This window comes from Dipodomys merriami, unplaced genomic scaffold (genome assembly GCF_024711535.1).
Source record: "Dipodomys merriami isolate MVZ:Mamm:240054 unplaced genomic scaffold, mDipMer1.0.p SCAF_163, whole genome shotgun sequence".
NCBI classification, from domain to species: Eukaryota; Metazoa; Chordata; class Mammalia; order Rodentia; family Heteromyidae; genus Dipodomys; species Dipodomys merriami.
Genome location: NW_027202971.1, coordinates 2,321,682 through 2,348,690, shown reverse-complemented (window position 1 = coordinate 2,348,690; position 27,009 = coordinate 2,321,682). Strand labels below are relative to the sequence as shown.

General features: G+C 57.3%; 1 protein-coding gene and 1 long non-coding RNA gene across 2 annotated transcripts in view; one reads left to right on the top strand and one right to left on the bottom strand.

Annotated features, from left to right (window-relative positions):
• Positions 1-2,848: 2,848 nt before the first annotated feature.
• Positions 2,849-3,588, bottom strand: LOC138828712 (uncharacterized). The gene is made up of 3 exons (XR_011372335.1): positions 3,548-3,588; positions 3,215-3,370; positions 2,849-3,010 (listed from the first exon to the last, which is right to left on the bottom strand). It is a non-coding gene; the product is annotated as an uncharacterized lncRNA (long non-coding RNA).
• Positions 3,589-11,637: 8,049 nt separating this feature from the next.
• Positions 11,638-27,009, top strand: part of LOC138828721 (transmembrane protein 132D-like) — a 209,348-nt gene continuing 193,976 nt past the window's right edge. The window contains exons 1-2 of the mRNA XM_070024791.1: positions 11,638-11,662; positions 12,099-12,990. Of these exons, the coding sequence (XP_069880892.1) occupies positions 11,638-11,662; positions 12,099-12,990 (917 nt within the window). The remainder of the gene's footprint in view (positions 11,663-12,098; positions 12,991-27,009) is intronic.

Genomic DNA, 27,009 nt, shown 5'->3' with positions numbered 1-27,009 from the left:
ATCTGAAGCTTGAGTCATTTTTCATAGAGAGCTGGTATTTGAAACAACAATAACAACACACACACACACACACACAGAGTCAGAACAAACTGCACTGGCCACCTCTGAACGGTGAGCCCGCTGAAGGCCTGGCGGATTAAAACCGAGAAGCATCTCCTCACGGATTGCTCTAACAGCTCCAGGATCCCGCTGTCCCACGGACACCATTCACATCGGAAAGGGTGACAGGCTGCGCGTGCTGGTGCAGGACGACATCGTCAGCTCCCTTCTGATGCTGAGACTTCAAGGCCCCTGTGATGGGTAGGTGACAGAGTCCGTGGCCTGGACCCCAGCTCGTTGTTTTCCTAGTTATTACCAGAGATGGTAATTAACTCATTATGATCAATCTAAGCACCAGCGTGGACGGTGCTGGGCAGGGTGAGGAAGGGAGAGGCTGTGGCCACCCAGGCGGGCGGAAGACCGAGGATGCCTGACGGATGGAGCCCTTGGAGCGGTCGTAGCCAAGGGCGGCCCTCAGGCAACAAACACGCGAGATTGGAGGGCTTCTGGCATCGAATGAAACGATTTCCCAGGACATGAGTTCTTTCCTTCAGAACTAACTTTTACTTGTGGTGGCAGATGTGCGGTACATGGCCCATCCTGACCATTCCTAAGTGCACATCTGGGAACAGCCACACTGTGCATAGCCCATCCTAGAGCCTGGCTTTCCATCGTGTACACAGAGGCTGTGTAAGCCAGAACAGCAGCAGCCTCCGTGTGTACCTCCATGTGCACCTTCATTGTGTACCTCCATTGTGTACCTGCATGTGCACCTCCATATGCGTCTCCATTGTATACCTACATGGTATACCTCCATTGTATACCTCCATTATATACCTCCATGGTATACCTCCATATGCGCCTCCATTGTGTACATACATGGTATACCTCCATTGTGTACCTCCATTGTATGCCTCCATGTACGCCTCCATTGTATACCTCCATTGTATACCTCCATGCTATACCTCCATGTGCGCCTCCCTTCTGTGCCTTGGCAACATTATTGCTCCCTCTCATGGTGCTGTGGATTAGCAGGCAGGACCCTTGGAGAAAATGTGAGAGGCCTCATGTCTGCAGATGGCACAGAAGGGCAACAGGGCCCCATCTGGGCACAGCGGGCTTGAGGTTCACCTTCTTGGGTCTTGATTTGTTGGTTCCTCCTTCTGAGTTCCCAATGCAGCCATTGAAGCCCAGGTGGTTTGCCAACCATGTGATAGACCAGTGTCTCCACAGTCTCAATGCCAGGAGGTTGGTGGATGGTCACTATGGGTGTGGATGGTCACTGCATCGTGTGGATGGTCAGTGTTGGGTGTGTGTGGATGGTCAGTGTGGGTGTGTGTGGATGGTCAGTGTGGGTGTGTGTGGATGGTCAGTGCTGTGTGTGGATGATCAGTGTTGGTGTGTGTGGATGGTCAGTGTGGGTGTGTGTGGATGGTCAGTGTGGGTGTGTGTGGATGGTCAGTGTTGTGTGTGGATGGTCAGTGCTGTGTGTGGATGATCAGTGTTGGTGCGTGTGGATGGTCAGTGTTGTGTGTGTGTGGATGGTCACTGTGGGTGTGTGTGGATGGTCAGTGTTGGTGTATGGATGGTCAGTGTTGGTGTGTGGATGGTCAGTGTTGGGTATGTGTGGATGGTCAGTGCTGTGTGTGGATGGTCAGTGTTGGTGTGTATGGATGGTCAGTGTTGGTATGTGTGGATGGTCAGTGTTGGTGTGTGTGGATGGTCAGTGTTGGTATGTGTGGATGGTCAGTGTTGGGTATGTGTGGATGGTCAGTGTTGGTGTGTATGGATGGTCAGTGTTGGGTATGTGTGGATGGTCAGTGTTGGGTATGTGTGGATGGTCAGTGTTGGTGTGTATGGATGGTCAGTGTTGGGTATGTGTGGATGGTCAGTGTTGGTGTGTATGGATGGTCAGTGCTGTGTGTGGATGGTCAGTGTTGGTGTGTATGGATGGTCAGTGTTGGTGTGTGGATGGTCACTGATGGCTCCTCAGGCTCTGGATTCTTCCCTACCCCCAGCAGGAGGGGACCTTCCTCTGTCACTGTCCCTCACAAATCCCATCCTTCAGCCCTGAGACATTTGCCCACCAGTCTCTAGTCCTCTGCTGCCTCCTGGCCTGGCTGCTTGACCACAGCCTCCTCCCGATGCTGCCTCCCAGGAGCCCGGGCACTGGCCTCATCTGGCTGTCCTGTGGGGGCAGCACGGGGAGGCGGGCCAGGCGGCCTCCCCTGGGGAGCTCCTGTGTGCATGGTGGCGGGTGGGAGGTGGCGTCTGGCCCCTGCGACCGTTGTCCTGAAGGAGGAGATGGGCGGGCGGGCCCCAGGGACCTGGCAGAAAAGCTGGCTTCCAGGAGGGAGAAGGGGTCTGGGCTTCAGGGCAGCTAGAGGCCATTGTGGGGACCCTGGCTGTGGAGGGGCTGGGTCAGGGTAGAGGACCTCAGGTGGAGGCTGGGTGGGGATGGAGGACTCAGGTGGAGGCTGGGTCAGGATGGAGGACCTCAGGTGGAGGCTGGGTCAGGATGGAGGACTCAGATGCATGTGCATTCCCGTCCGCGCCTCCCGGCACCGCCTTGGGGTTGGGTATCTTGTACCTTTTTGCCGAGTAGCTCCGTCTCGAGAGTCCTTCAGTGAAGGTTGAAGCAGTGACGAAATCTTTCCTCCCACAAATGGGGCTTCTGTGTATAAAGTGATTTCTTTATTGAAGGAGAAAAAATAGAACCGGCTTTGTTCGGAGCCTGGAGCAGCGCAGCCCACCCCCCACCCCCTCACCCCGATTCCCTGGAGCCCCCAGCTCTCCTGGTGTGCCCGAATCAGATGACACCTGCCGTCTTCCCCCGGGACGGGACCGCGCCGTCACTCTTCTCCGGGAGCGTCGGGTGCTGCCGTGAGCGCCTGCGAGTCAGCTTCCCCGCAGCAGAGCGGAGTGGCCAGTGGCAGAGATGGACATGTCTTCTTCTGCCAGCCCCGGGCCCCTGTCGTGGCGTTGGCGGGAGACGCCCAGCATTGGCTCCAGGAGCTGGTAGACCTGCAGGCTGCCTCCTCCCCGTGACCCGTGTCAGCAGCACCCCCAGTGCCCCCCGCTTTCCCCTTCCCCCCTAGGCAGATGGCCCAGTCTGCAATGCACTCTCTGATTCGGGGGACAGAGGTAGAATTGGAGACCCTGGCTCTGACCAGACCTTCCTTGCTCTGGCTGATGTGGTGTAAGTTCATTTCCCCAGAGTTCTTCAGAGCTTATGGTGGCTCTGCGGCAGCTCCACCAAGTGCAAGAATTTCTTCTTGTCAGAGTTAATGGGAAGGCCCGTGGCTGGCTCAGTGTCTCCCAGCTCGCGTCTCTATGCAGCAGGAAGAGGCAGAAAGCAGAAGTCTCTTCCCACCCACCCCTCATCAGCCCAACCCTACCCATCCTAGAACACCAGTCCACCCTAGAACACTAGTCCGTCCTAAAACACTACCAGTTCATCCCTGAACACCATCCTGTCCTAGACCATGTCCCAGAATACCAACCCAACCTGGAAAAAGTGCCATCCGAGAACACCAGTCTGTCCTAGAGCACCAGCCATTCTAGAATGATCACCTGTCTTAGAACACCAGGCCTTCCTAGAGCACCAGTCCGTTCTAGAACACAAATCCATCTTAGAATGGCACAACCTTGCGGCTCATTTACATAGGAACTGAGTGGTTTTGAATTTTTCCCCTCCAGTGGCACAACAGGAATTTGTAGTGTAGTGTAGGCCAGAAAACACTGCTCTTCCCGGCACTCAGGGTCATTTGAGGTGATGACGGCTGTCATCCCCACGTAGAGATCTTCTGATGCCATTTCTTTCCCCTAGTGGAAGGTGAAGACGAGATTTATCTGCTGCGTTATCTTCACATCTCACTAAAATGAAGGGCTTCCTCTGCCCCCCCCCCCCCCCGCCCGCTGCTTGTGTCGCTGGTATCTTTGGGATATGGCCACCTATCAAATGCTGGAGATTTTACACGCTCCAGCCTCTGTGCCTCCATCCTTCCCCCTTTCCTCCCCACTGGACTACCTTTCTTTTTTCCCTCCCCTCTCTGTTCCTCTCCCCTCCTCTCCCCTTCCCTCCTCTCCTCTCTGTTCTTCTTTCTCCCCTTCCCCTCCTTCCCTCCTTCCCTTCTATTTTCTTCCTCCTCTTTACCTTTCCCTCTTCCCTCCCTTCTTTCCCCCTCAGAGAGAGTCTGTGTTTGCCGGGAGTTGCACCCAGTGGAGGCTGGAGGTACACCTGACCGAGGCAGACCGTAGCATTTAATTCCTTAGGCAGCAGAGGCTAACATGGTTGCTTGGGTTTCTTGGTGGGAACCTAATCTCACTGATTGCCCCTAGTATTTCATAGGCTTTTGTAGCTGAGACAATTTAAATAAGATCTTGAAAAACGAATGGAGGAGCCATTTCACCTACTTAGCTTGTTCAGTAACAGCCGATCGATACAGGGCATTATTGTCTATGGAAACCTTGTAGACCTCGCTATGTGATGGATGGCCTTTATAGATTGCCAGAGAGAAATGCTCAGGAACATTCAGTTTCCTGGGTGTGTGTGTATGTCTTAAATGTAGGAGACCTACGTCCAGGCCAATTTGATGCCTGCATCACAAACAACAACCTTGTCTGTGTTTCGCCTCCGATTTTCTTTTCCTGCTGAGACAACGGAGCGAGGCAAGTCTGAGCCCTTAGTTCTTACAGTTGGTAGGTGGTGAGTGGAGAGCCTTCTTTCATTGTGGACCCAAAGCCTGCCACTGCAGTACTTCCACGCGCCGGTACCCTCCCCGCCCCGCCGCCCCTCGGAGCCATGGCGCCTCTGTTCGGCCTCTCCCCGTCCCGGGGCATTGGCCCCTCTGCAAGCCCAGGAAAATCTGGAATCCAGAATTTTCCAGGAGTTTAAAGGAGAGGTCGAGTGCTCACAGACAACTCCGGGAAAGCCGTATTTCAGACGCAAAGTGCGTTTTCCTCCACGTGAGGTGCATCCCCGTCGCTGGCACAGCCACGTTTATTTCTGAGGATGGAGGAAAACGGTCCTCCCGTGACACAGAAGGGAGGGTGGCGGGGGAGGAGGAGGGGGGGAGGAGGGGGAGGGGGGAGGAGGGGGAGGGGGGAGGAGGGTGGCCCCTTCTGCGGAGACACCGCCGTTCGACAGATTGTGTGTGAGGCTTCAGCCGCCACGGTGTGAGGAAAGGGAAGGGAGGGGAGTCACGCGCGTGCGCACACATGGCTGGGGGGGAGGGGGGAGGGGAGAGGGGGGAGGGGAGGGGCGGGCTCCTCCCTCAGCGGCCGGCCGGCCAGATCTGCAGGGGAGCAGGGGATGGCCACTGCCCCTCGTTCCCCTTCTCCACCCGGCACCTGCTTCAAGTCTCAGAAGGATGGTGGAGGATGCGCGTGTGCATGGGTGTGCGCGTGTGCACACTGGTGTGTGTAGTGATGCGTGCTGGGCAGCCTGGAAATTAAATTCTAATGAGACAGAGTCGTTCCTGTTCTTAGCTCATAGGCACCAGCCTTTTTCTTTGATCTTTAATGAGTGTGCTCGGCTAATCCCGGGGTCGCGGTTGGGGAGGACTTGATTGAGTTTGCGGGTTACCAAGTCGATGGAGTATTGTGCGGTGCGTAAGAGCTGACATGAATAGCTGTCCTGTGATAGTAGAAGCAAAGCCCTTAAGAGTCCTGCAGAGCCCTTCAAAGCCCTGTGGCACCCTTCAGAACCCCGAGACACCTCTCAGAGCCCCATGGAGCTCCGTGCAGCCCCGTGACACCCCTCAGAGGCCCGTGACACCCCTTGGAGGCCCTTGGAGCTCCGTGTAGCCCTGTGACACCCCTCGGAGGCCCGTGGAGCTCCGTGTAGCCCCATGACACCTCTCAGAGCCCCGTGGAGCTCCGTGCAGCCCCGTGGCACCCCTCGGAGGCCCGTGACACCCCTGGGAGGCCCGTGACACCCCTTGGAGCCCCGAGACACCTCTCAGAGCCCCGTGGAGCTCCGTGCAGCCCCGTGGCACCCCTCGGAGGCCCGTGACACCCCTCGGAGGCCCGTGGAGCTCCGTGCAGCCCCTTGACACCCCTCGGAGCCCCGTGACACCCCTCGGAGCCCCGTGACACCCCTCGGAGGCCCGTGACACCCCTCGGAGGCCCGTGACACCCCTCGGAGGCCCGTGACACCCCTCGGAGGCCCGTGGAGCTCCGTGCAGCCCCGTGACACCCCTCGGAGCCCCGTGACACCCCTCGGAGGCCCGTGGAGCTCCGTGCAGCCCGCGGCACCCCTCGGAGCCCCGCGGCTGTCACACAGTGAAGTAAGCACGCAGTGATGGCTGTAAAGGCCAGGAGAACTCAGTGAGCAGCAGGCCGAGATGCCCTGCAGAGGAGGTGGCCCTCCCCACCCGCAGGTGCTGGCTGTCGGGGTGCCAGGAAAGCGGGGGTGCCGGGAACAGTGGGCAGGGCTGGGCTGTGTGTGGCTGCCTCCCTCCCCCGTGTCCTCTGATTTGGTTAGGTAGTAAAAGCAGGGCATGAGTCGACGAAGGGTAATTGCCTACCTGGGGTGCTGCCTCGGTCTCCCCTGCCCAGCCCCAGGGCTCCCTGCACCCGGTCACGGCTTTTGTCTGACGTGGACTGGGTCTGAGGACAGGTGGGTCGGGCCCTCCTGTCTTCATCAGCCTTCGCCGCGGAGGGGAGTGTCAGGAACCTGGAGGGGCCGGGCCGCGGGTGCTCAGTTGCCCACATGGCCAGCTGTGGTCCACCAGCAGGCCCCCCCATCGCTTCCTGTGATGCAGGGGACCTGAATCTGAGTCTCCACAGGGCAGCATGCTCACGATGGGGGGGGTCCTGCGGTGCACCTCGAGGGCGCAGAGAGGCTCTCCTTGTGGAGGGCCCGGATCTTTCCAGACTGCGGAGGGTGGTTCTGTGCCTTGGCCTCTGGTCCATCTTAGGCATCTGCCCCCAGTGCTGGCCCTCAGCGTCTCAGGGAAGTAAACCTGTTCCCAGCCCAGCACCATGGGGTCTAGCACAACCCGTCGTCTCTGGCTTCTTTAACAAGATCATGCTCGGGGCTGGGAAGGTGGCTCAGTGGTAGAGTGCTTGCCTTGCATGCATGAGGCCCTGGGTTCGATTCCTCAGCACCACAGAAGCAGAAAAAGCCAGAAGTGGCGCTGTGGCTCAAGTGGTAGAGTGCTAGCCTTGATCTGAAGAGCTGAGGGACAGCGCCCAGACCCAGAGTTCAAGTCCCACGACTGACCAAAAAAAAAACACAAAGATTGCATTCCTGCTTCATGTGATGGGTGCTGACAGCTCTGGATTCCTGAGTTCCAGCCCCAGTGCACACAGACACACAGACACGCACACACACACACACACACAGATACACACACACACAGACCACATACACATGCACATACATGCATGCACACACACATGCCAGACACACGCACACACCACACACACACACACCATACACACCACACACACACAGACCACACACGCGTGCACACACACACCACACACATGCACACACATGCACACAGACACATGCACACAGACACACACACTGACATACACATGCACACCACACATGCATACGCACACCCACCACACACCACACATGCACACACACATGCACACACATACCCATACACACACAGACACACACACACATGCACACACACACTATTTCTCTCTCTCTCTCATAAAACACACATAAGATTGCATTCCTTTTGAGACTGGACTCTCTGTAAATCTCTGACAACTCCACCAAAAACTCCTGCTACTCGGGTGCCAGTGCCAGTCCTCTTTCTCAGTGTTGCCCTGTCCCTTTAACGCGGCCCTTGTGGGACTGAGGGCGTTCAGACAGGGTGAGGCTCTCTGGGTCCCCGAGGGCTGTGACGGACTTGGGAGCAGCAGCTGGCGTCCTGCGAGGCGCAGCGTGGGGCGGCCCCGTGGCGTGGCCGCCGCGCCCTCCGGGGGGCACAGCTGTTGGTGGTGGCAATTTGGCAATGGATTCCCAGAGTTTTCACATCTTGCAATGTTTTGAAGAAAAGCTTAAATCAAGGTTTTTTTTTTTAATGTGCAGTGTTCTGTTTGATAAATACTGGCATTAGAAGCTAATTATACATTTAAATGATGCTGCACAAAGTCAGATAAAGGAGGCTCTGGAGCTGACTGGCATTGGAGGCCCCGTGTGCGTGGACAGTGGGGAGGACTTCTAGAAAGGACAAGGTGCCGAGCTCGCCGTGACTGGCCTCAGCTTCCCGGACACGACACGGCTGTCCTGGCTGGTCAGGACCAGCACCCCGCCGCCCCCTTCCCCCAGGAAGACGCGAGCCCTGGCTGGGCGGGCCCCTGGGGCTCTCCCTTCCATAGCCAGGGGCCGCTCCTGCCCAGCCCGGGCGCCGAGTTCTGAGAGGACAGCGCGCTGACTGCGAGGAAGGAGCCGTTCCCAGCAGTGCCCGGCGGCCTGCCCACCATCGAGAGGTTCTCTGATTTTGAGAGTAAAATCCACTGCCATCACCTAAGAGAGAAGAGTTATTAGCATATGAACTAAGACACAAATAAATATGGGTGGTAGATTTCTGTCACTGATGATGCTTGAGCAGAAACGGTTCATTTCTGTCCTGTGTGCAGCGGACGTGCCCTTCTGAAGCACTGGGCAGGGGCGGGGGGCTCTCCGGAGACCTCTTCTCCCTCACCCCCTACCTTCCCCAGCCATGGACTTTTAGTTTTTCACATTTTTCTTTGCATACTCCATAAATGAGTTGCCCAGGAGACGCACAGTGGACCTGGCAGGGAGGTGCTGGTGGTCTGGGCGCCCTTCGATCTTTCCTGGTTGCTTCCCTGGTTTGGACAGGGTGGCAGCAGTGGTGGAGGTGGCGGCGAGCGGGTTGTATGTTGAGTGGTGGTGGTGGTGGTGAGCGGGGTTGTAAGTGGGGCGGCGGCGGTGGTGGTGGTGGTGGTGAGGGTGAGTGTGGTTGTATGTGGAGCGGCGGCAGTGGTGGTGGTGGTGGTGAGCGGGGTTGTACGTGGAGCAGTGGTGGTGGTGGTGGTGGTGGTGAGCGGGGTTGTACGTGGAGCAGTGGTGGTGGTGGTGGCGGCGGCAGTGGTGGTGGTGAGTGTGGTTGTACGTGGAGCGGTGGTGGCGGTGGCAGTGGTGGTGGTGGTGGTGAGCGGGGTTGTACGTGGAGTGGCGGTGGCGGCGGTGGCGGCGGTAGTGGTGAGCGGGGTTGTACGTGGAGCGGTGGTGGCGGTGGCAGTGGTGGTGGTGGTGGTGAGCGGGGTTGTACGTGGAGCAGTGGTGGTGGTGGTGGTGGCGGTGGCGGCAGTGGTGGTGGTGGTGGTGAGCGGGGTTGTACGTGGAGCGGTGGTGGTGGTGGTGGTGGTGAGTGTGGTTGTAAGTGGAGCAGTGGTGGTGGTGGTGGAGGAGAGTGTGGTTGTAAGTGGAGCGGCGGCAGTGGTGGTGGTGGTGAGTGTGGTTGTACGTGGAGCGGCGGTGGTGGTGGCGGTGGTGGTGGTGGTGGTGAGCGGGGTTGTACGTGGAGCGGCGGTGGCGGTGGCGGCGGTGGTGGTGGTGGTGGTGAGCGGGGTTGTACGTGGAGCAGTGGTGGCGGTGGTGGTGGTGGTGGCGGCGGCAGTGGTGGCGGTCAGCGGGGTTGTACGTGGAGCGGCGGCCCGCTGCACACGCACAGCCTCTCCGTGCTCCCACTCTGCGGGCTCAGGTCCGTAACGCCGTGTTTTCATCAGCACACAATATTCACAAGGCTTCTGAGGTGGCCATTTCACATGCTCTTCTGGATCCGTCACTGGATTGTAAGTTGCCACCTGTGGGCCGGGGCCGAAGGTGGTGGCCTGGGAAATGGGTGGGGGCCAAGGCCCAAGTTCAAGTCCATCCGCGGTCCACAAGAGGTCTCTGTGTCCGGCGATGCGTCCGCTTCACTGTTCTTATTTTCTTCTACTCAGCCTCTATCTTCCAGTCACACTTGTACTGCCCTAAGGAAAGATCTAGAAGGGAGCAAAGGGGACTATCTAGGTCGTGGGGCTCCAGCTCCGTTTCAGACTCTTCTGGGAGCCTGCAAGCGTTGACGTGAGGCTGGTGGCTGTGGTGGTGGCCCTTGCTATCGATGTCAGCTGCAGGCCTGTGGCGGGCTGAGGCTCCATTGTCACACTGGGCAGCAGGGGGACAGGGGGAGGGGACCCTGTCCTCAGGCAGGGGTTCGGCTCGGGGAGGGACTTTGTTGGACATGGCGTGTGTTGATCCAGCCACCAGCGAGCGGTGGACGTGTTCTCTGCCGTCCGGGCTGCAGGCTGCCCAGCTGGCTGTTCCCGGTGACCTGCTGCTTAGACACCAACGTTCCTCACTCACGGGGTCAGGGCCCGAGACCCAGCCACCTCCTGTGGGTCAGTCTGACGCTGAGTGCTGGAGGGGACACTCCGGCCCTCTGCTGGCTCATGGAGACTCCCTTTGCTGGGTAAGGTACCGGGTTGTTGGTGATAAAGGATTTGAATGGCAAACACCAGTCATCAAGTAATTTTGTGGGAGGTGGCGAGAAGACGCCTCCTGGAAACCCTGCTTTAGGGAGACTGGCGTCAGCTCAGAACCGGGTATTTCCTGTGTCAGGGTAAAATAAACTTGTCAGGGAGCAGTCTGGCACCCCCTGTGAGGTCCGCGTCCTCGGTGGGCGCCGTGTCCACAGAGGAATCTCCGCAGGACGGAGCCCTGGGAAGCAGACGCTTGCGGTGACAGGCGCGTTTAGATGCAGCTGAGTGCTGTTCGTTTTCAGAACTGGATCTTGTCAGGTGCACGGCCGCAGGCAAGCCCCAAGAAGCAAAGAAGGCCCACAAGCTGTGCAGGCAAGGGGCTGCAGACTGCAGACCCCCTTGAGCTCCTCACTGACCCCTGTGCTCCACACCGCTTTGGAGGGGGCCTGGCAGGCTGCAGAGGACACGGGTGGACAGGATGGACACTGGACGTGACCATGTGGGCTGGAGAGGAAGCAGGTAGACAGGCTGGGTGCTGGACATGTCCACTTGGGCTGGAGACCCAGGTGGACAGGCTGGGTGCTGGACATGTCCACTTGGGCTGGAGACCCAGGTGGACAGGATGGACACTGGACGTGTCCACTTGGGCTGGAGACCCGGGTGGACAGGATGAACACTGGATGTGACCATGTGGGCTGGAGATCCAGATGGACAGGATGGACACTGGACATGACCATGTGGGCTGGAGACCCAGGTGGACAGGATGGACGCTGGCTGCAGTTGTTTGGCCTACAAAGGCAGCTCTGCCATACCACAACTTCCATTTGAAAAACTCAATAATGTGCTTCTTTCTTTAGGTTATGTAATTTCTCTGCCTGTGTTTTTCTCATAGAGTATAAGGCAAACTGTAAAAATAACATGTTGATTCTCCCACTCTGACCTGAGGGGAGGGAGGGATATGTTCAGGAAAGAAAATAGAAAACAATATTTTTTGGTTTATTGACAACAACGTACTTTTCCTTGTGTGATCCCGAATGTTTCCCTTTGTTTGTGAGTATCTTCCTCCCCCAAAGCAAAGTAGAAGCAGAGGTGCTCATTTCAAGCAATAAAGCACGTGTTCTAGATGCATTCAAAGGCAGCATGTCTTTAGTGGACGTGGAATGGCGTTAGGGGAAACCGAGTCAGCGTCTACAGCCTCGCGCTGAGCTCTAGGCACCCTGAGTGTGCAGGTTCTTCCTCAGTGGCACCGGGGACTCCCGCTCTCCTGCTCCGGCCTGTCAGCTAATGGTGCCAGCCGGGTGCCTACCCTCTCCCGCAAAGAATACATATGCGCGCATGCCTGATGTCCTACACAAAATATATGTGTAGATATGCAATATGCACACGGCCCATATATACTATATGATCCGTGTATCTTCTGTAGACAGATACCTGACACGTGAATGTCCCATCAAATGTCTTCATGCAGATAGGAGGTGTTGCATGAAGGTTTGCATCCTGAGCGCAAACCCAGGGCCGCGGGTTAGGGGCAGATGCTTGGCTGTCCGCTCTCTGGGTCAGGCCCGGGCGTTACTAACCCCGGCCTCCGTTCCTCCCCACAGTGGCTGAGAGCCGAGGCATCCTGGAGAGCGTCCAGCGGTTCTCCCTGCTGCCCACCTACCTGCCGGTGACCTACCGCATCCACCGCGCCGACGTCTCCTTCTTCCTGAAGGAGGCCAACCAGGACGTGATGCGCAACTCCAGCCTGCAGTCCCGCGTGGAATCCTTCCTCATCTACAAGTCCGGGAGCCTGCCGCTCCTCAACGCCAGCTACGGGCCCTTCTCCGTGGAGCAGGGGCTGCCTCCCGACCTCCTGCTGCTGGCCAGCCCCTTCAGACTCGCCAATGCCTTTCCTCTCAACTGGAAGCTGCAGGTGCACGCACTGCGGGAGAAGATCTACTCGGCCCGGCCCCTCGTGCAGGTCCTCTTCCACGTGGCGGGCCGGGCCTGGGCGGACGGCCAGGCCTCCGAGGAGCCGCTGCCCTGCCTGCGCGTCTTCGCCTTCCGGGAGACGCGGGAGGTGCGCGGCGGCTGCCGGCTGCAGGGTGCGCTGGGGCTGTGCGTGGCCCAGCTGGAGCTGCCGCCGGGCTGGTTCAGCGTCCCACCGGTGGCGGCCGGGCGCAGGCGGCCCGTGGAGCCGCAGGACAGGGCCCGCGTGGAGCTCTACTACGCGGTGCAGCCTGGGGACGGGCGCGGGGACTGCACGGGGGCCGCCCCGAAGACGGGCGGCGGGCTCCGCATGGGCCACAGCGACGTGGACGAGTCGGCCCCTCCCCTGCACAGGATCGGCAGCGTCTTCCTTTACCAGAGCCCCGACCGCCCGGCCCAGAGTGAGCTGTGGCTGGACAGCAACGTGGCCATCCGCTACACCCCCGGGGCCGCGAGGCCGGGAGCTGTGCTGACCTTCCCCGTCTCCATCTCCAGAAACTGCACGGAGGACCGCTTCACCCTCAGGTAAGCCGGCTCCTGGTCTCCCCGTGGCCGGCCGGCAGAGGCGGCCTGCTTGGCTGCAGGAGCTGGGCCAGCTCTCCATCTCTGCTGTGCTGGCCCGGAGTGAAGCTGCTTGCCAGGGTGTAGGGGGCGGCGGTGGACACGTTCTTTTGGTAGCCTGCACCGAGCGGGCCGGTGTGGGCTTAGCAGCCGGGTCAGGAATGCCCGCGTCTGCAAATGAGACGGCGGCCCTTGCCAGCCAGAGCCGAGAATGTGCTTCTGCCAACGCAACTTCTATTCCCAACACACGAGTTCTGTGTATAATGTGGTACCAACCTCAACGTTATCATCTTGCTTCTCCCTGGAAATAGAATTGGGTGTTCAAAAAAGAAAAGAGCATAATGAGTGAGGGACACGGTCGAGGTTCTGGGGTATCTTATGTAAGGACTCGGTGAAGGGGAAACATGTAAAATGAGCGCTGCATGCTTCCAGAGATGCTTTCTGTATGTCTGTTTGGCACACAAGGCACGGGCAGAGCTGATCACATTTTTATTACATAGTGGAGTTTCATTTTAGACAGAGCTAAGTTTGCTTAGAACCACTGCTGAATGTGAGCATCGTGGGTTGATGGAACGCGTCCTGACACTGCCACAGATCGGAGAACCCTGCTCCTTGCTCTGGGCGCAGGAAACTTTGGCTTTGATGGTCCTGACAAGTGGTTATGAGGCTTTGAGAGTGTGTGCGTGCGTGCATGTGTGTGCACGCGTGTGCATGCGACCGTGTGCAGACGGGGGGGGTGGTGGTCACACGGGAGATGTGCAGACCTGGCCTCCTCCTCCCTCCTCCCTCCTCCCTCCTCCCTCCTCCTCCGTTTGGGTAGGGTACCCAGATTAGTGCCTCAGCTTGTGATTTTCACTCTCAAATTCGGGACTTTTACTGATTGGAGAGTCACTATTTCCTCCCTTGGGTTTCGTCCGTATGAAAAGGGAAGGCTGAGAGACCCGCAGGCTACCCTGGGAAGCATGGGAAGCGAAATCTTTGCTCGCCACTCTGGACCACGTCTCTCTTTCTCTCCATCGTTTTCTTGGGTCTTCACAGATGGCCCCTGGAGGGAGCGTTGCACGGACAGGCTCAGGTGTGCGTGGCCCGGAGCTGGCTGAGGTGTTGGGTCCATCAGATCGCTCCTTAGGGTCTTCCTGAAGGCAGCATGGACTCTACAGTCGTAGATTATGCAGCGGGGGTGCCGTCAGCCAGGCCCGGCTGCAGCCCGGCAGGCCGCAAGCTCTCCTCCTCCTCCCTCACGGTGGCCGCGTGTCTGTAGCTATGCCCGCCTCCTCCCAGCTCTGATCATACGCAGGGCTGGCTGCGGAACAGACAGTTACGGCACGCAAAGGCTTTTTCCCAGCCAGGGAAGATATTCAGGGGACTGGAACTAAACTGGACTGCGTAGTGATGACAAGAAATAAACGGCCTTAGAACACGGAGACTTGTGGAAGTTTTGTGCAGAAAGGAAAAGCGGAATTCTGAGATGCTTGTTTCCGTAGGCTTCCTGAGGTTCTTTGCACTTCCGGAACAAGTCCCGCGTTGGTCGCTGTTTCTCTCCTAGCCAGCGTGGGGAGGGGCCGGTGCCTACGTTTCTGGTGCGGTTTCCTCTTCCTAAAGGGCTGGGCCCGTCTCCCACATCCGATCTGTGCTTGGGCCGTGAGTGTCAGCTCCTCAGACGTCCCTGGCCTCCGTCTGTAGACGCATCGCTACTGAGACTGCGTTCTCTGTTATTGCTGCATATCTCTGTGCAGCACTTGCGTTTGATATCCATGGCCATCTTTCCTGCTCACTGGTGGAAATGGCCCGATATGCCCCTTTCTGGGGTCCAGTGCCCAGCACTGTGCTCTGGGCAGCCTGACCCAGCCCTGGTCACCCTCAAAATGAGTAGCGAGGGCACTGAGACCCCCACCTCTGCTTCAGATGCAATGCTGCTTCCTCGGGGCACGCTCGCGGGAGATCGCATCCACCCGTGGCCCGTGCTGACGCGCAGTGGCTAAGCTTAAGGTGACCCTTGCGCAGGTTTCCCTTTTTTTCCTGGCCACAGCTGTTTTCCTGCAGACGGTGGCCATCCATGACTGGTTGCCAAGTGCTTTTAAAATGAGAGAAGGCAAATGGGCCGTCACATTTGCCATTAACGCGGCCAGGAAGGCCATCTTCCAAAACAGTGACCTTCAGCACACATTCCAGCGGCGGAAGTGGACCGCTGGTGGCCGGAGGGCAGCTTCGCAGCTTTGTTTCCTTGTTGACGGCCAGGCCCAGTGAGGCACACGTCCATTCAGTGAGGGCCTCTCGGGCTGTCTGTGTGTGGAGGCCGCGGTTGGGGGGGGGGAGGGCATCATTTTGCGGGGAGGTGGGCCTGGGGCCGGGCAGTGAGTGAGCAGGTGGGCGTCCTGGGAGAGTGTCATCCAGGTGCTGATCTGAGGGTGGAAATTGCCAGCCGTGTATCCTGACAGGTTTAGCTGTGTGGCTGAGCCAGAGTCCCGGGCTGGCACCATTGCAGGCTGGCACCCGCCAAGAGCTGGCACCTCGTCTTCACATTTCCCTGATTGCAGAATCTTTTAAATCTACCCTTAAAATAGAGTGGGTGGCTTGCCCCTGTAACCCTGTTCCAGAGGCTGAGATCTGAGAATTGTGGTTCCGAGCAAACTGGGCAGACAAAAACCGAGAGATTCTTATCCTTAATTAGCCAGCAAGGCCTGGAAGCTCAGGTGTGGCCCAAGCGGTAGAGAGCCAGGCTCAAGTAGAAAGAGCCAATCAACAGCTCCAGGTCCCGAGTTCAGACCCCAGTACTGACACAAAGCAGAAACAGAAGATGAAAAACTGGATTTCTACCGTCACCAGAAATCCCGGGAGCAGCGGCGCCGGGTTCTGGTTCTGACTGGGAGGTTGCCGGGTGTGAGGCTTTCCATCAGCGTGGGAGAGAGTCTGGGGCCGGGCTCCTGAGCCCCACAGGCTTGCTGCTCATCGACGCTCCTAAGGCGCATTGCATATGCGTCTTGAACCCGTAAACCTTGGGTTTGCCAACATGTGAGGGTAGTTATTGCCTGAAGGTCCATTTCTGCTGAAAGGGTTGTGACCTGAGTGGACCTCAGGCCTCCCTTCCCTTTCACCTCCCCCTCCCTCCTTCCCTCTCCCACCCTTCCTTCCTAACCAGAGCACCTACCTGGCTCTGGATGGGCTCCTGGCTCGTGGCCTGGCCTGCTCTAGGGCTGAGGATGGAACCAGGGCACCACAGGGGCTCCGGGACGCCGGCTGGGGGATGACGCCGGCGGGGGGGATGACGCCGCTATCCTGCGGTCAGAGCCCAGAGCTGGCCTGTTCTGAGCAGAGGCTCCTGGAGAATGAAGCCAGGGATCCGAGAGCCAGCCCCGACCCCAAGCCTTGGGGGAACTCCGGGCAAGCTTCGTGGTCTCTCTGCGTCGTAATTCCTTCATCTGAGAACGTGGCCAGGCCATGCTAAACTTCCTGGTCTGTTGGGGCGCTGTTCGCATCCCTCCCCCTGGAGTCCTCAGAGACACCTTGTGAAATGCATCCACCACCAGGCTGGGAGCGTTATCCAGTCTGGTTCTCATTCTATAGTTTCTTGTTTGTTTATCAACTCATTCATTTTAATTTCCCAATTATATACAAGTATTTGCAATGTAAACACCTGTTATGCACCACATTTGCGTGAAAATGTTCCTCCCATAAAACACTCCGTGCTGAATCTCCCCGTTGTCTGATGAATGATTCATGGTAGTCAGATCCAGTGTTAGCACAGGCGTGAGCTGAGCTGTCCCAGGTCCCCTGGGTGCAGCGTTGGTGATCTGTCACGGGCCTCTTGACTGGCATCTCCAGAGAGTGCACTTAGCTCTGGACATCCTGAGGGTGTGTTTGTTACTCACAGGCCGTGAGCCAGCATCTGCATGACAAGGAGAGCCTGAAGCAGGCAAGGGAGAGCGGCCTCCCGGGAGCGTCGAGGGCCTAGGGCGAGCCAGCGAGGAAGCAACCCGGCTGGAAAGGACAAGCAGGCCACAGGGGAGCATGAAGGCCACCAGCCGGGGTCCCTGCCAGTCCAGCGCACGCAGGACAGGGGACACTTCCCATGTGTCATTCAGGCAGGAAGCCACATCCGATGAGGAGTGGAGCCAGACCGATCCGGGCTGGAGGCGTGCACGGCTTCAGACAAGGATTCGGCAGCGTGGAGTGGAGCGGAACACGCCCTTCTCCTCCAGCCGCAGTTCTCCTGCTAAACGCACACCCCAGGGGGGCAGGGGGCGCTGGGGGGCTCACAAATCAGAGGCAGCCTCAAAAGCGTTCATCTCTAGTAATGGAACACCCAAGCATCCACGGAGAAAGGAGTGGGGAGGGGTCGTGGTGTGCTACCCGTGTGCGAGAGACGCTGTGCACAAGTCCAGGGAACTGGAACTCCACGCGTACAGATGGACATACCATCGGCAAAAGGTCCAGCAAGGAAAGGGTAGAAAATCATGCATGGCACTGACGTGATTTGAAAAAGGTACAGAGCAGGACAGTTTTTAATGAGCATGTACAATGCAGTTGATATAAAACACGTGCATGTTTTTATTATACATGCTAATAATGCATACACTTATACATCTCCGTATATGCTTGTGTATGTGTAGATTTCACATCCTGTATGTACATACATGTGTAAATTCATGTGCACTCATGTAACACCTCAGCAGAAATGATAAAGGAGGTTTGTGTATAGGGGAGAACACATTGTGATTCTTTTTTTGTTTTGTTTTTTGGTGCCAGTCCTGGGGCTTGAACTCAGGGCCTGGGGGCTGTCTCTGAGGTCTTGTACTCAAAGCTAGTGCTCTACCACTTGAGCCACAGCTCTACTTGCAGCTTTTTGCTGGTTGGTTGGAGATGAGAGTGCATAGACTGTCCTGCTTGGACTGGCTTTGAACCGTGGTCCTCAGATCTCAGCTGCGGAGTCGCTGGGATGACAGGCGTGCACCCCTGGTGCTGGGATTCATGTCATGGGTGGGCTTGGTGCCATTTCCTGCTCCTTTGGTGATGACAATGTCCCCCCTCCTGGGCTGTGAGGGAGCTGGGCCGTCAGTCAGTGACGGCAGAGGCGGCCGGGGGTGGGGGTGGGGGGGCGGGGGGTGGGGAGGAGAGCTGACGAGGGTCGGGGGCTTCCTGGGCAGCCACCAGTGACCCTGGAAGTACCGTGTCACCAGTCCCCCTCTCCCCGCCCCCCCAGCCGGGTCAGCGTTACCATGGTGTAGTGAAATCACTGAGACAGAAAGACAAAAGCCAACGGCTATGGTGGCGTTCCAGTAAAACTTGCAATGGGCGGATTTCCAGGGGGCTGGAGTTGGTGATGGGACGTAGTCATCTATGTGGCACAGTGACTTCACATCAACAATGCCAGGGCCTCCTCCTGTTTGTTTAGCATCTGGGAGAAAGCACTGGCCGTGCCAGACCGTGTGTAACGTGTCTCTGAGCGTTGGTAGTTTCTGGTTTTAGCAAAATGGATGTCATCCAACAGAGCCTTTCGTGGCAGGGCCGGGACGTTTGAACGTGTAGGGACAGTCTGAAATTTCGATTCAGAATTAGTTCTACCCCGGATGGAGGACTTGGAATCCAGGAGGGCTCAGGACAGCGTCGCCCAAACCATTAGCCAGAAAGCTGGGCTTCGAGCTGTGGCTGGAGGCGGCCTGGCCCTGGGAGAAGCAGAGGAGGAGCTGGCGGAGGCCACGAGAAGTGGGAGGACCCACGGGAGCTCACCCACGGCATCGGGGCTGTGGTGTGGCTGACCTTGCTGCCCCGGGCAGTGTGCTCTGCATTGCCTGCGATCCGATGAGCTCAGTGGAGGTTCAGTAGAGGAGGTGAGCTGATGCCTTTGTTCCAAGGCTGTCACGAAGCCCCCCGTCCTCTTTAGCCTGCAGACGTCCCTTCGATCTGAGCTGCCCAATTCAGGACTGTGTGGTAGCGGCACGGCCCTCCTGGCTGGAGCCCCCGTCCCCGCAGGCAGGGCCGCGACCCCGCACCGCCACAGCTGGATTTTCCGCTTGGTTTCAGGTGGGATGGAGCTGTAATAGTGTCCTGGAGACATGTTCGGTTTGCACTTGGAGAATGTTCATGATATAACACAGCTCAGTAAGCCACAAAATGAGCTGCAATGAGACATTTGCACTGTTAAAATCTGAAAGTAGAATAATGCTTCCTTAAGACGCAGGCCGCAGACTCGTTTCATTGTACCGGGGAGAGCGTCTTTGAGCCGAGCCTGGGCGGTCCTCTGGAGGTCGGGGCAGCAGCACCAGGCTCGGCCTCCGCCGTTCTGGCACAGGGAGCAGGCGGCGGTGAAGGCACACCTGCACGAATTGCTCCCCCCATTCCCTCGTTTCCTCACTCACCGTCCATTCTCTTACTGCTTCATCTGCTTCTCCATTCACTCAGTCATTCCTTCCCTGGCTCATTCATTCATTCGGCATCCACCTAGAGCCCTACGTAGTTCGACTATTGTCCCTGGAGACACTGGGCTGTGCCAGACAGGGTCGTCTGTCCTGCGGGCTCTGCTGGCTGGCTGGGAGGGAAGGGTGGAGGGCGCCGGAGAGAGGACCGGAGGCCCGGGGGGCTGCAGGGCTGGGTGTGGAAGGTGTCAGCCAGAGCAGGGTCCCCGGCTGGGAGATTACAGGGCCCTGCCGGTGGTGAGGAGGAACGCTGTGGGTCAGCTGGCGGGGACATCTGCTTCTCTCCCGGCCGCCAGCGGCGCCGTATCTCCACTGGCATCTCCGTGAGGCTTTCCCCAGAAGAGCGTTGCGCTGTGACGCTCAGGGCTCACGCTGTGACACTCGGGGCTCACACAGTGACGCTCGGGGCTCACGCAGTGACGCTCGGGGCTCACGCAGTGACACTCGGGGCTCACGCTGTGACACTTGGGGATCACGCTGTGACGCTCGGGGCTCATGCTGTGATGCTCGGGGCTCACGCAGTGACGCTCGGGGCTCATGCAGTGACACTTGGGGCTCACGCTGTGACACTTGGGGCTCACGCAGTGACACTCGGGGCTCACGCAGTGACACTCGGGGCTCACGCAGTGACGCTCGGGGCTCACGCAGTGACACTTGGGGCTCACGCTGTGACACTCGGTGCTCATGCAGTGACACTCGGGGCTCACGCTGTGACACTCGGGGCTCATGCAGTGACACTCGGGGCTCACGCAGTGACACTCGGGGCTCACGCAGTGACACTCGGGGCTCACGCTGTGACGTTCAGGGCTCACGCTGTGACACTTGGGGCTCACGCAGTGACACTCGGGGCTCATGCAGTGACACTCGGGGCTCACGCAGTGACACTTGGGGCTCACGCAGTGACACTTGGGGCTCACGCAGTGACACTCGGGGGACACTCGGGGCTCGTGCTGTGACGCTCAGGGCTCACGCTGTGACACTCGGGGCTCACGCAGTGACACTCGGGGCTCACGCTGTGACGCTCGGGGCTCACGCAGTGACACTCGGGGCTCACGCAGTGACACTCGGGGCTCACGCTGTGACGCTCGGGGCTCACGCTGTGACACTCGGGGCTCACGCAGTGACACTCGGGGCTCACACTGTGACACTCGGGGCTCACGCAGTGACACTCGGGGCTCACGTAAGGACCACATGGAACAGAGCAGGCAACTGTGAGCTGTCTTCTGAAAAAGAGAGCTCACCAGGGAGAGGGGGCCTGAGCCGGTGGAGAACAGGTGGAGGAAGGAAGTGGGGGACAGAGTAGGAAAGAAGGAAGGATGGGAAAAACCAAGAGGGAGGGAAGAAGAGGAGACAGAAGGGGAAAAGCGATGACTGTGCAGTGTTCCCTGGGGAATAGGTCTTCAGGCCATCTTAAAGGTGGATGACGTGGACAGGGTGGTAGAGGCCCTGGATGGCTGGACGTGAGGAGCAGGGGCTGCCCCAGTTTGACCCAGCTTTGGAGGCGTTGCTTATAAGTGTGTGTGTGCATGTGTGCGTGTGTGTGCATATGTGTACGTGTGTGTAGTATGTGCGTGTGTGTGCATGCATGTATTCATCCCTCAGCAAGGGTGGATCCTTTGAGGATCTATCAGTTGTAGAGTTTGTTTGGAATTTAAACCCTGTAAGAAGGAAATGGTATGCAAAGCCCAGAAGGAAACATCCCTTACACAATTTGGCTTTAGCTCACCAAAGCAGCCAAAGTTTTATACATAAGAAAATTGCAAAGCAGAAATTAGTGACTTAAAATTGTTTATTTTTTTACAATCTCTTAGGCATTAATAAACTATAAAGCAGATTTTAAAATAGGCAGATCCTCTCATTGACTCTAATGTGTGAGCTCAGAGAATTCTAAGAAGGCAGAGTGATACTGCTCTTTCCCACAATGCACAAAATGCTTTCACATAAAATTTTAAATAACGTATTCAAACTCAGACATGCCAAGCTTTTCTTTTCCTTGTCTCTGACATTTTAATTTCGACAGGAAATGATTGATCACAAGGGTAGTTTAGTGGAGTCCAAGGAGAGAGAGCGAAAAAAGCATCGGGATCAGTTTCAGGATCTGGGTGGAATTTCAGCTCCGTAGATGAGTGGCGTAGATTTGGAGCCTTCAAAAAGTGGCATCGCCCTGGGGGATTTTTAAGCACCTACTAGGCGCTGTTCCCACTATTGAGCCCGTGTAAGAGAGTAGCTACTGTTGGAACTCCTTGTTTTCTGAAGATGCTGATGCTCTGGGTGGGGGGAAGGGGGGAGTAAGAGAGAGAGAGAGAGTACTTCTGTGTTTTCAATATCTTTCTGTCCACGTGTGTGGCATCCAGTTCTCAGAAGTCGCTGGTGGAGACACTTGGGGCTGACTGTTCTTAAGTCGGGGGCAGGGCTTCCAGAGTCCCCGTGGTCGCTTCCCCCTGCCCAGCGTAGGCGAGAGGTTCTTTGGCGATGAGAAAATGAAGCAATATGAGAGAAGGCTGCCGGGCGCAGGCCGGCGCGCGGGAGATGGATGGTGTGCGTGATGCACCCCGACAGCACGGGGCCCGTTCGTTTGCGGGGTCCTCCCGCCATTCATCATCCTTCTGCCAGGTGGGCGAGCTGTGGCTCAGAGGCACGTGAGGTCCCACAGAGCTGGTTAAGGGAGACCTCTTGGAGACAGCGCAGGTGCGAATGGCCAGTCACCTGGCTTCTAGGGTCATTCATGCAGAGGGCGAATAGGAACCGCGCGGCCCCCGTTTGCTCATCCACTCTGCTCAGGAGGCTGCCTGCGCCCCAGCCGCACATCCTTAAGGTCTATCAAGTGTCCCGTCCGCCGCGCCATTGGCTCAGGGTTCCCCACACGCTTTCCGTGTTGACCTCATTTGGACCAAAGTTAGAGCGTGGAATTACATTGCTTCCAGAATATGAATAGAGAAAAGTTCTCCGTAAGAACTGGAGACGCGATCCCATTGGGCTGTGAATGTGCCCAAAGCGGGGTGGGGGTCGAGGGGTCTGTCACGCGTAAGCATTGTGATGTTGGAGAGGCAAAGTCAGACAGGCCAGCGGGACGATGTCCGCACGGCTCGCTGGCTCACTCGCGTTGTCCCGCACAGCAGGGATCTGACGCTTGACGGACGCTTCCTGGGAAAGATGACACCTGTGTGCAAATGAGCATTTTGGGAGAAAATCACTAAAAAGTGTTGTTGGGCCGAGCTCCGTCTTGCCCCTCTGTGGGACTCAAAGAGAAGCAGATGCGTCCCTGTGGGCAGGGGAGACGGCAGAGAGAACTGGAGAGAGAGAGGGGAAGGGAACGGAAAGAGCGGACAGACAGTGACACAGACAGACGGACAGAAGGGGAGAGGAAAATTGGGAAGGCGGGAGTCAGGAAAGGAGAGAGGGAGGCAGGGGTGGAGAAGGCAGGCGGGGGCGATGGCTGCCCGGAACTCTCATGGAGGGGAGCTTGGACTGCATGTGTGGCCAGCGGGAGGTGACGGACAGACCTCTAGGAGCCCGCGGCAGCCTCGTGCCGGTCTGTCTCTGAGAGCCTCTGTTCTGCGGTTGCCTCATTCATCCTGCGTCTCCTGTGTGTCCGGCACGTGCTTCCCTGGTTAGATCGCAGGCCTTGCATTTACCGTGAATCCTCCAAGTCTAGAACAAGACCAGCACCCGGCAGGTGCTCCACGGTGGGAGCACCTCCTTGTTGAGATGTCTCAGCACCCGTAGCTGAGGGCTCGCTGGCGCCGGGCCCTCCCACCTCCCCCAGGGCCCCTCGGCCCTCAGGTACATAGTTTATGCACAATTTAAATAGCACAATCAATTCCTTTCTGATCCACGTTTCCCAAAGCCAGGCACAGACTGAAAGAGCGTGAGTCACTGCACACCCACGGCGACAGCCCCACGGGTCACAATAGCCACGCCGGAGAGCCCCCCAGACGCCCATCTGTGGACAGATGCACAAAGAAAATGCGGCGTACACACATCATGGTGCGTTATTCAGCCATAAAGAATGGAATCATGCCATTTGCAGGAAAACGGGTAGCGCTGGAAGATTTTCATGTTGAGCAAAACAAGCTAGACTCAGAAAGGCCAACATTTGTCACATGTTTTCTCTCTTAAGTGGAGGCTGGACCTAAGGAATAGAAGTGAACACAGCAAGGGCGTGTGGGTAAAGAGGGGGCCTCTGGGGTGGAGGAGGACGGACGTGGAGGGCGAGGGGGGGTGATACCATCCCGTCTACTATGTATGAAATGAGAGGGGTTTTCTGATAGAAGAGGGTGAGGGACTTGACTTCTGGGGTGGGGGGGTGGGGTTCCCTTCATTCTGCAGGTCTGACCTCTTGTGCCGGCTTGTCATCCCAGAGGCGGCCGGGCCCCGGGCGCAGTGACTGCCACACACCAGCCTCTGCGCCGCTTCCCTCATCTTTCCCGGTTCTGCCGTCTTCTGCGTCTGAGGCGAGCAATCGGGACGCCGGCTTCGGATCTGCCGTGGGGAGCGCTGCCGCTGCTGTCCTCACCATCCGCTCAGGTCTCACTGTGTGTGCCGCGTGCCCAGTTCCGTGAGCCTCAGTGTAAGAGCGGACGTTGTCTCAGAGTGCCGTGAAAAAGCCGAAAGTCGTGACCTTGTAGAGCGCCGTCAGCCGCAGAGCTGGCTCTTGCAGGGAGTTAGCCAGTCCCCGTGAGTGGCACACAGATGCACATGAGCCTGCGGAACGCTGACGCTTTCTCCCAGAGCAATCTAAAACCTGGTTCCAGCATTACTCCTTAGTTCTGGGACAGTCGGCACCTTCCTCGATTCCATCCCCTGGGGTGTGCGTGAGTCCCCTTTGCGACATCCGGCTGGGATGACTGAAGGAATAGATAGATTCCTTTGGGTGATGGCTCCAGACATCTCTGTGCAGGGCGGGCTGTCTCCATGGCTCCCTGTGGCCAGGCAGAAGCATCGTGGAGGCAAAGACAGCAGCAGGAAGGGCCAGGGCCCAGAGAGGCCCTTCAAAGGCCTGCCCCAGCTTCTGCCCCCCATGCAAACGGCCTTCCCTCCTCCAGTTGTCTGCCCACATTGTGAATCCATCCATGGCATGACCACACGTCGGGTCAGAGCCTTCTGAATCCAGTCGTGTCTGCAAGTGGCCTTCGCAGGCACTTGGTAGTGTGCGTTACTAATCTCCATGGTGCCCCTCAGACAGGCAAGTTGGACCATCCAGCACTGAGACAAGTGTGGGGAGTGCGGCAGCCCAAATCTCCTTCCTGAAAGATGCACCAGATCTCCATCACAGATCCTCTATGAGGATCACAGAGCCCTGGACCAGATCTCCATCACAGATCCTCTGTGAGGATCACAGAGCCCTGGACCAGATCTCCATCACAGATCCTCTGTGAGGATACCCAGAGCCCTGAATCAGATCTCCACCCACAGATCCTCTGTGAGGATCACAGAGCCCTGAATCAGATCTCCATCACAGATCCTCTGTGAGGATCACAGAGCCCTGGACCAGATCTCCATCACAGATCCTCTGTGAGGATATCCAGAGCCCTGGACCAGATCTCCATCACAGATCCTCTGTGAGGATATCCAGAGCCCTGGACCAGATCTCCATCACAGATCCTCTGTGAGGATATCCAGAGCCCTGACCAGATCTCCATCACAGATCCTCTGTGAGGATATCCAGAGCCCTGGACCAGATCTCCATCACAGATCCTCTGTGAGGATATCCAAGAGCCCTGGACCAGATCTCCATCACAGATCCTCTGTGAGGATATCCAAGAGCCCTGGACCAGATCTCCATCACATATCCTCTGTGAGTATACACAGAGCCCTGGACCAGATCTCCATCACAAATCCTCTGTGAGGATCACAGAGCCCTGGACCAGATCTCCATCACAGATCCTCTGTGAGGATCAGAAACCCTGGACCAGATCTCCATCACAGATCCTCTGGTATCAGATGCACAGAGCCCTGGACCAGATTTCCATCCACAGATCCTCTGTGAGGATCACAGAGCCCTGGACCAGATCTCTATCACAGATCCTCTGTGAGGATCACAGGCCCTGGACCAGATCTCCATCACAGATCCTCTGGTATCAGATGCACAGAGCCCTGGACCAGATTTCCATCACAGATCCTCTGTGTGGATTCACAGAGCCCTGGACCAGATCTCCGTCCACAGATCGTCTGTGAGGATACCCAGAGCCCTGGACCAGATCTCCATCCACAGATGCTCTGTGAGGATATACAGAGCCCTGGACCAGATCTCCATCACAGATCCTCTGTGAGGATCAGAAAGCCCTGGACCAGATCTCTATCACAGATCCTCTGGTATCAGATGCACAGATCCCTGGACCAATCAGTCTCTGAAAACGTGCAGTGGAGCAGCCTCTTTGGCCTTATTTAACTGATGTTTTTGAAAATTAATAGACCATGGAGCTTTTATTGTTTTTGGCTGAACACTGATTAAAATCCCATTAGGAGCTCATTCTCCAGGAGACACAAAGAGGAAACAAGTGTGAATTGATAAGTGTGCATCCTCTCTGCTTCTCCTCTTCTGCTTAACGGAAAGAGGGGTGTTCAAGTTAAATTGTTTCACATTAGATAGGACTATGTATGGAATTTTTTCAACAACAATAATCAACTCTAAACACCCCAGATTGAGGCTTCAAATACCTCTTCTGAGTGGGTGTATTTCAATGCGAGTGTACACGTTGAGGGGATAAGAACTCTGTGGGCGGGAAGGGACTAATTGTGCCGGGGGTAATCAGTCCTAGCTTTAAACACTGTAAGGGCTGTGTGCTGGGATTCTTGGAAACGTCTCCTGTCCGACTGCTACTTCTCAGGTGCCATGGACTTCATCCACAATGGCTGTTGGAGAGACGGTCATTGCTTTGCGGGTCAGGCTGGGGCTCTCGCGTCCAGCAGGATGCTGGATGCAGGATGCATGCATGCCCGGCGCAAGCTCAGAGCTCCCGGTGTACCGTGGGTCTTGGAGATCGAACTCCGGCTTGCCGAGCTTTTGTGATATCATTTGTGTCTTCCTTCAGGAATCAAGTGACAGAAACAAGCCATTTGGGGTGTAGGTACCAAGGGTGGACAGAGACGGAGCAGTAGTTCATAAAGAGGGAAAGTTGGCTAAAAGGACAGTGCTTGATTTGAGACTTTCTGTCTTTTTCTCAAAACTTTAAACCATGTTGTGTGCTAGTGCCGTCGTCGACGGTCCTGGGGAGAAAGGCTGAAGAGTGTCTGGATGAAGCCAGGGTCTAGCGGCCAGTGGAAAAGTGTGGCTGCCCCCAAGGAAGAGTGAGCAGTAGTGTGCGCCCTCCACTGCTCCCTCAGCCCGGGGATGGCCTGCTGTGAGGGGCCGGGCATGCACTGCTCCCTCAGCCCGGGGATGGCCTGCCGTGGGGGGCCGGGCGTGCACTGCTCCCTCAGCCCGGGGATGGCCTGCCGTGAGGGGCCGGGCGTGCACTGCTCCCTCAGCCCGGGGATGGCCTGCCGCCAGGGGCCGGGCATGCACTGCTCCCTCAGCCCGGGGATGGCCTGCTGTGAGGGGCCCTGCATGCACTGCTCCCTCAGCCCG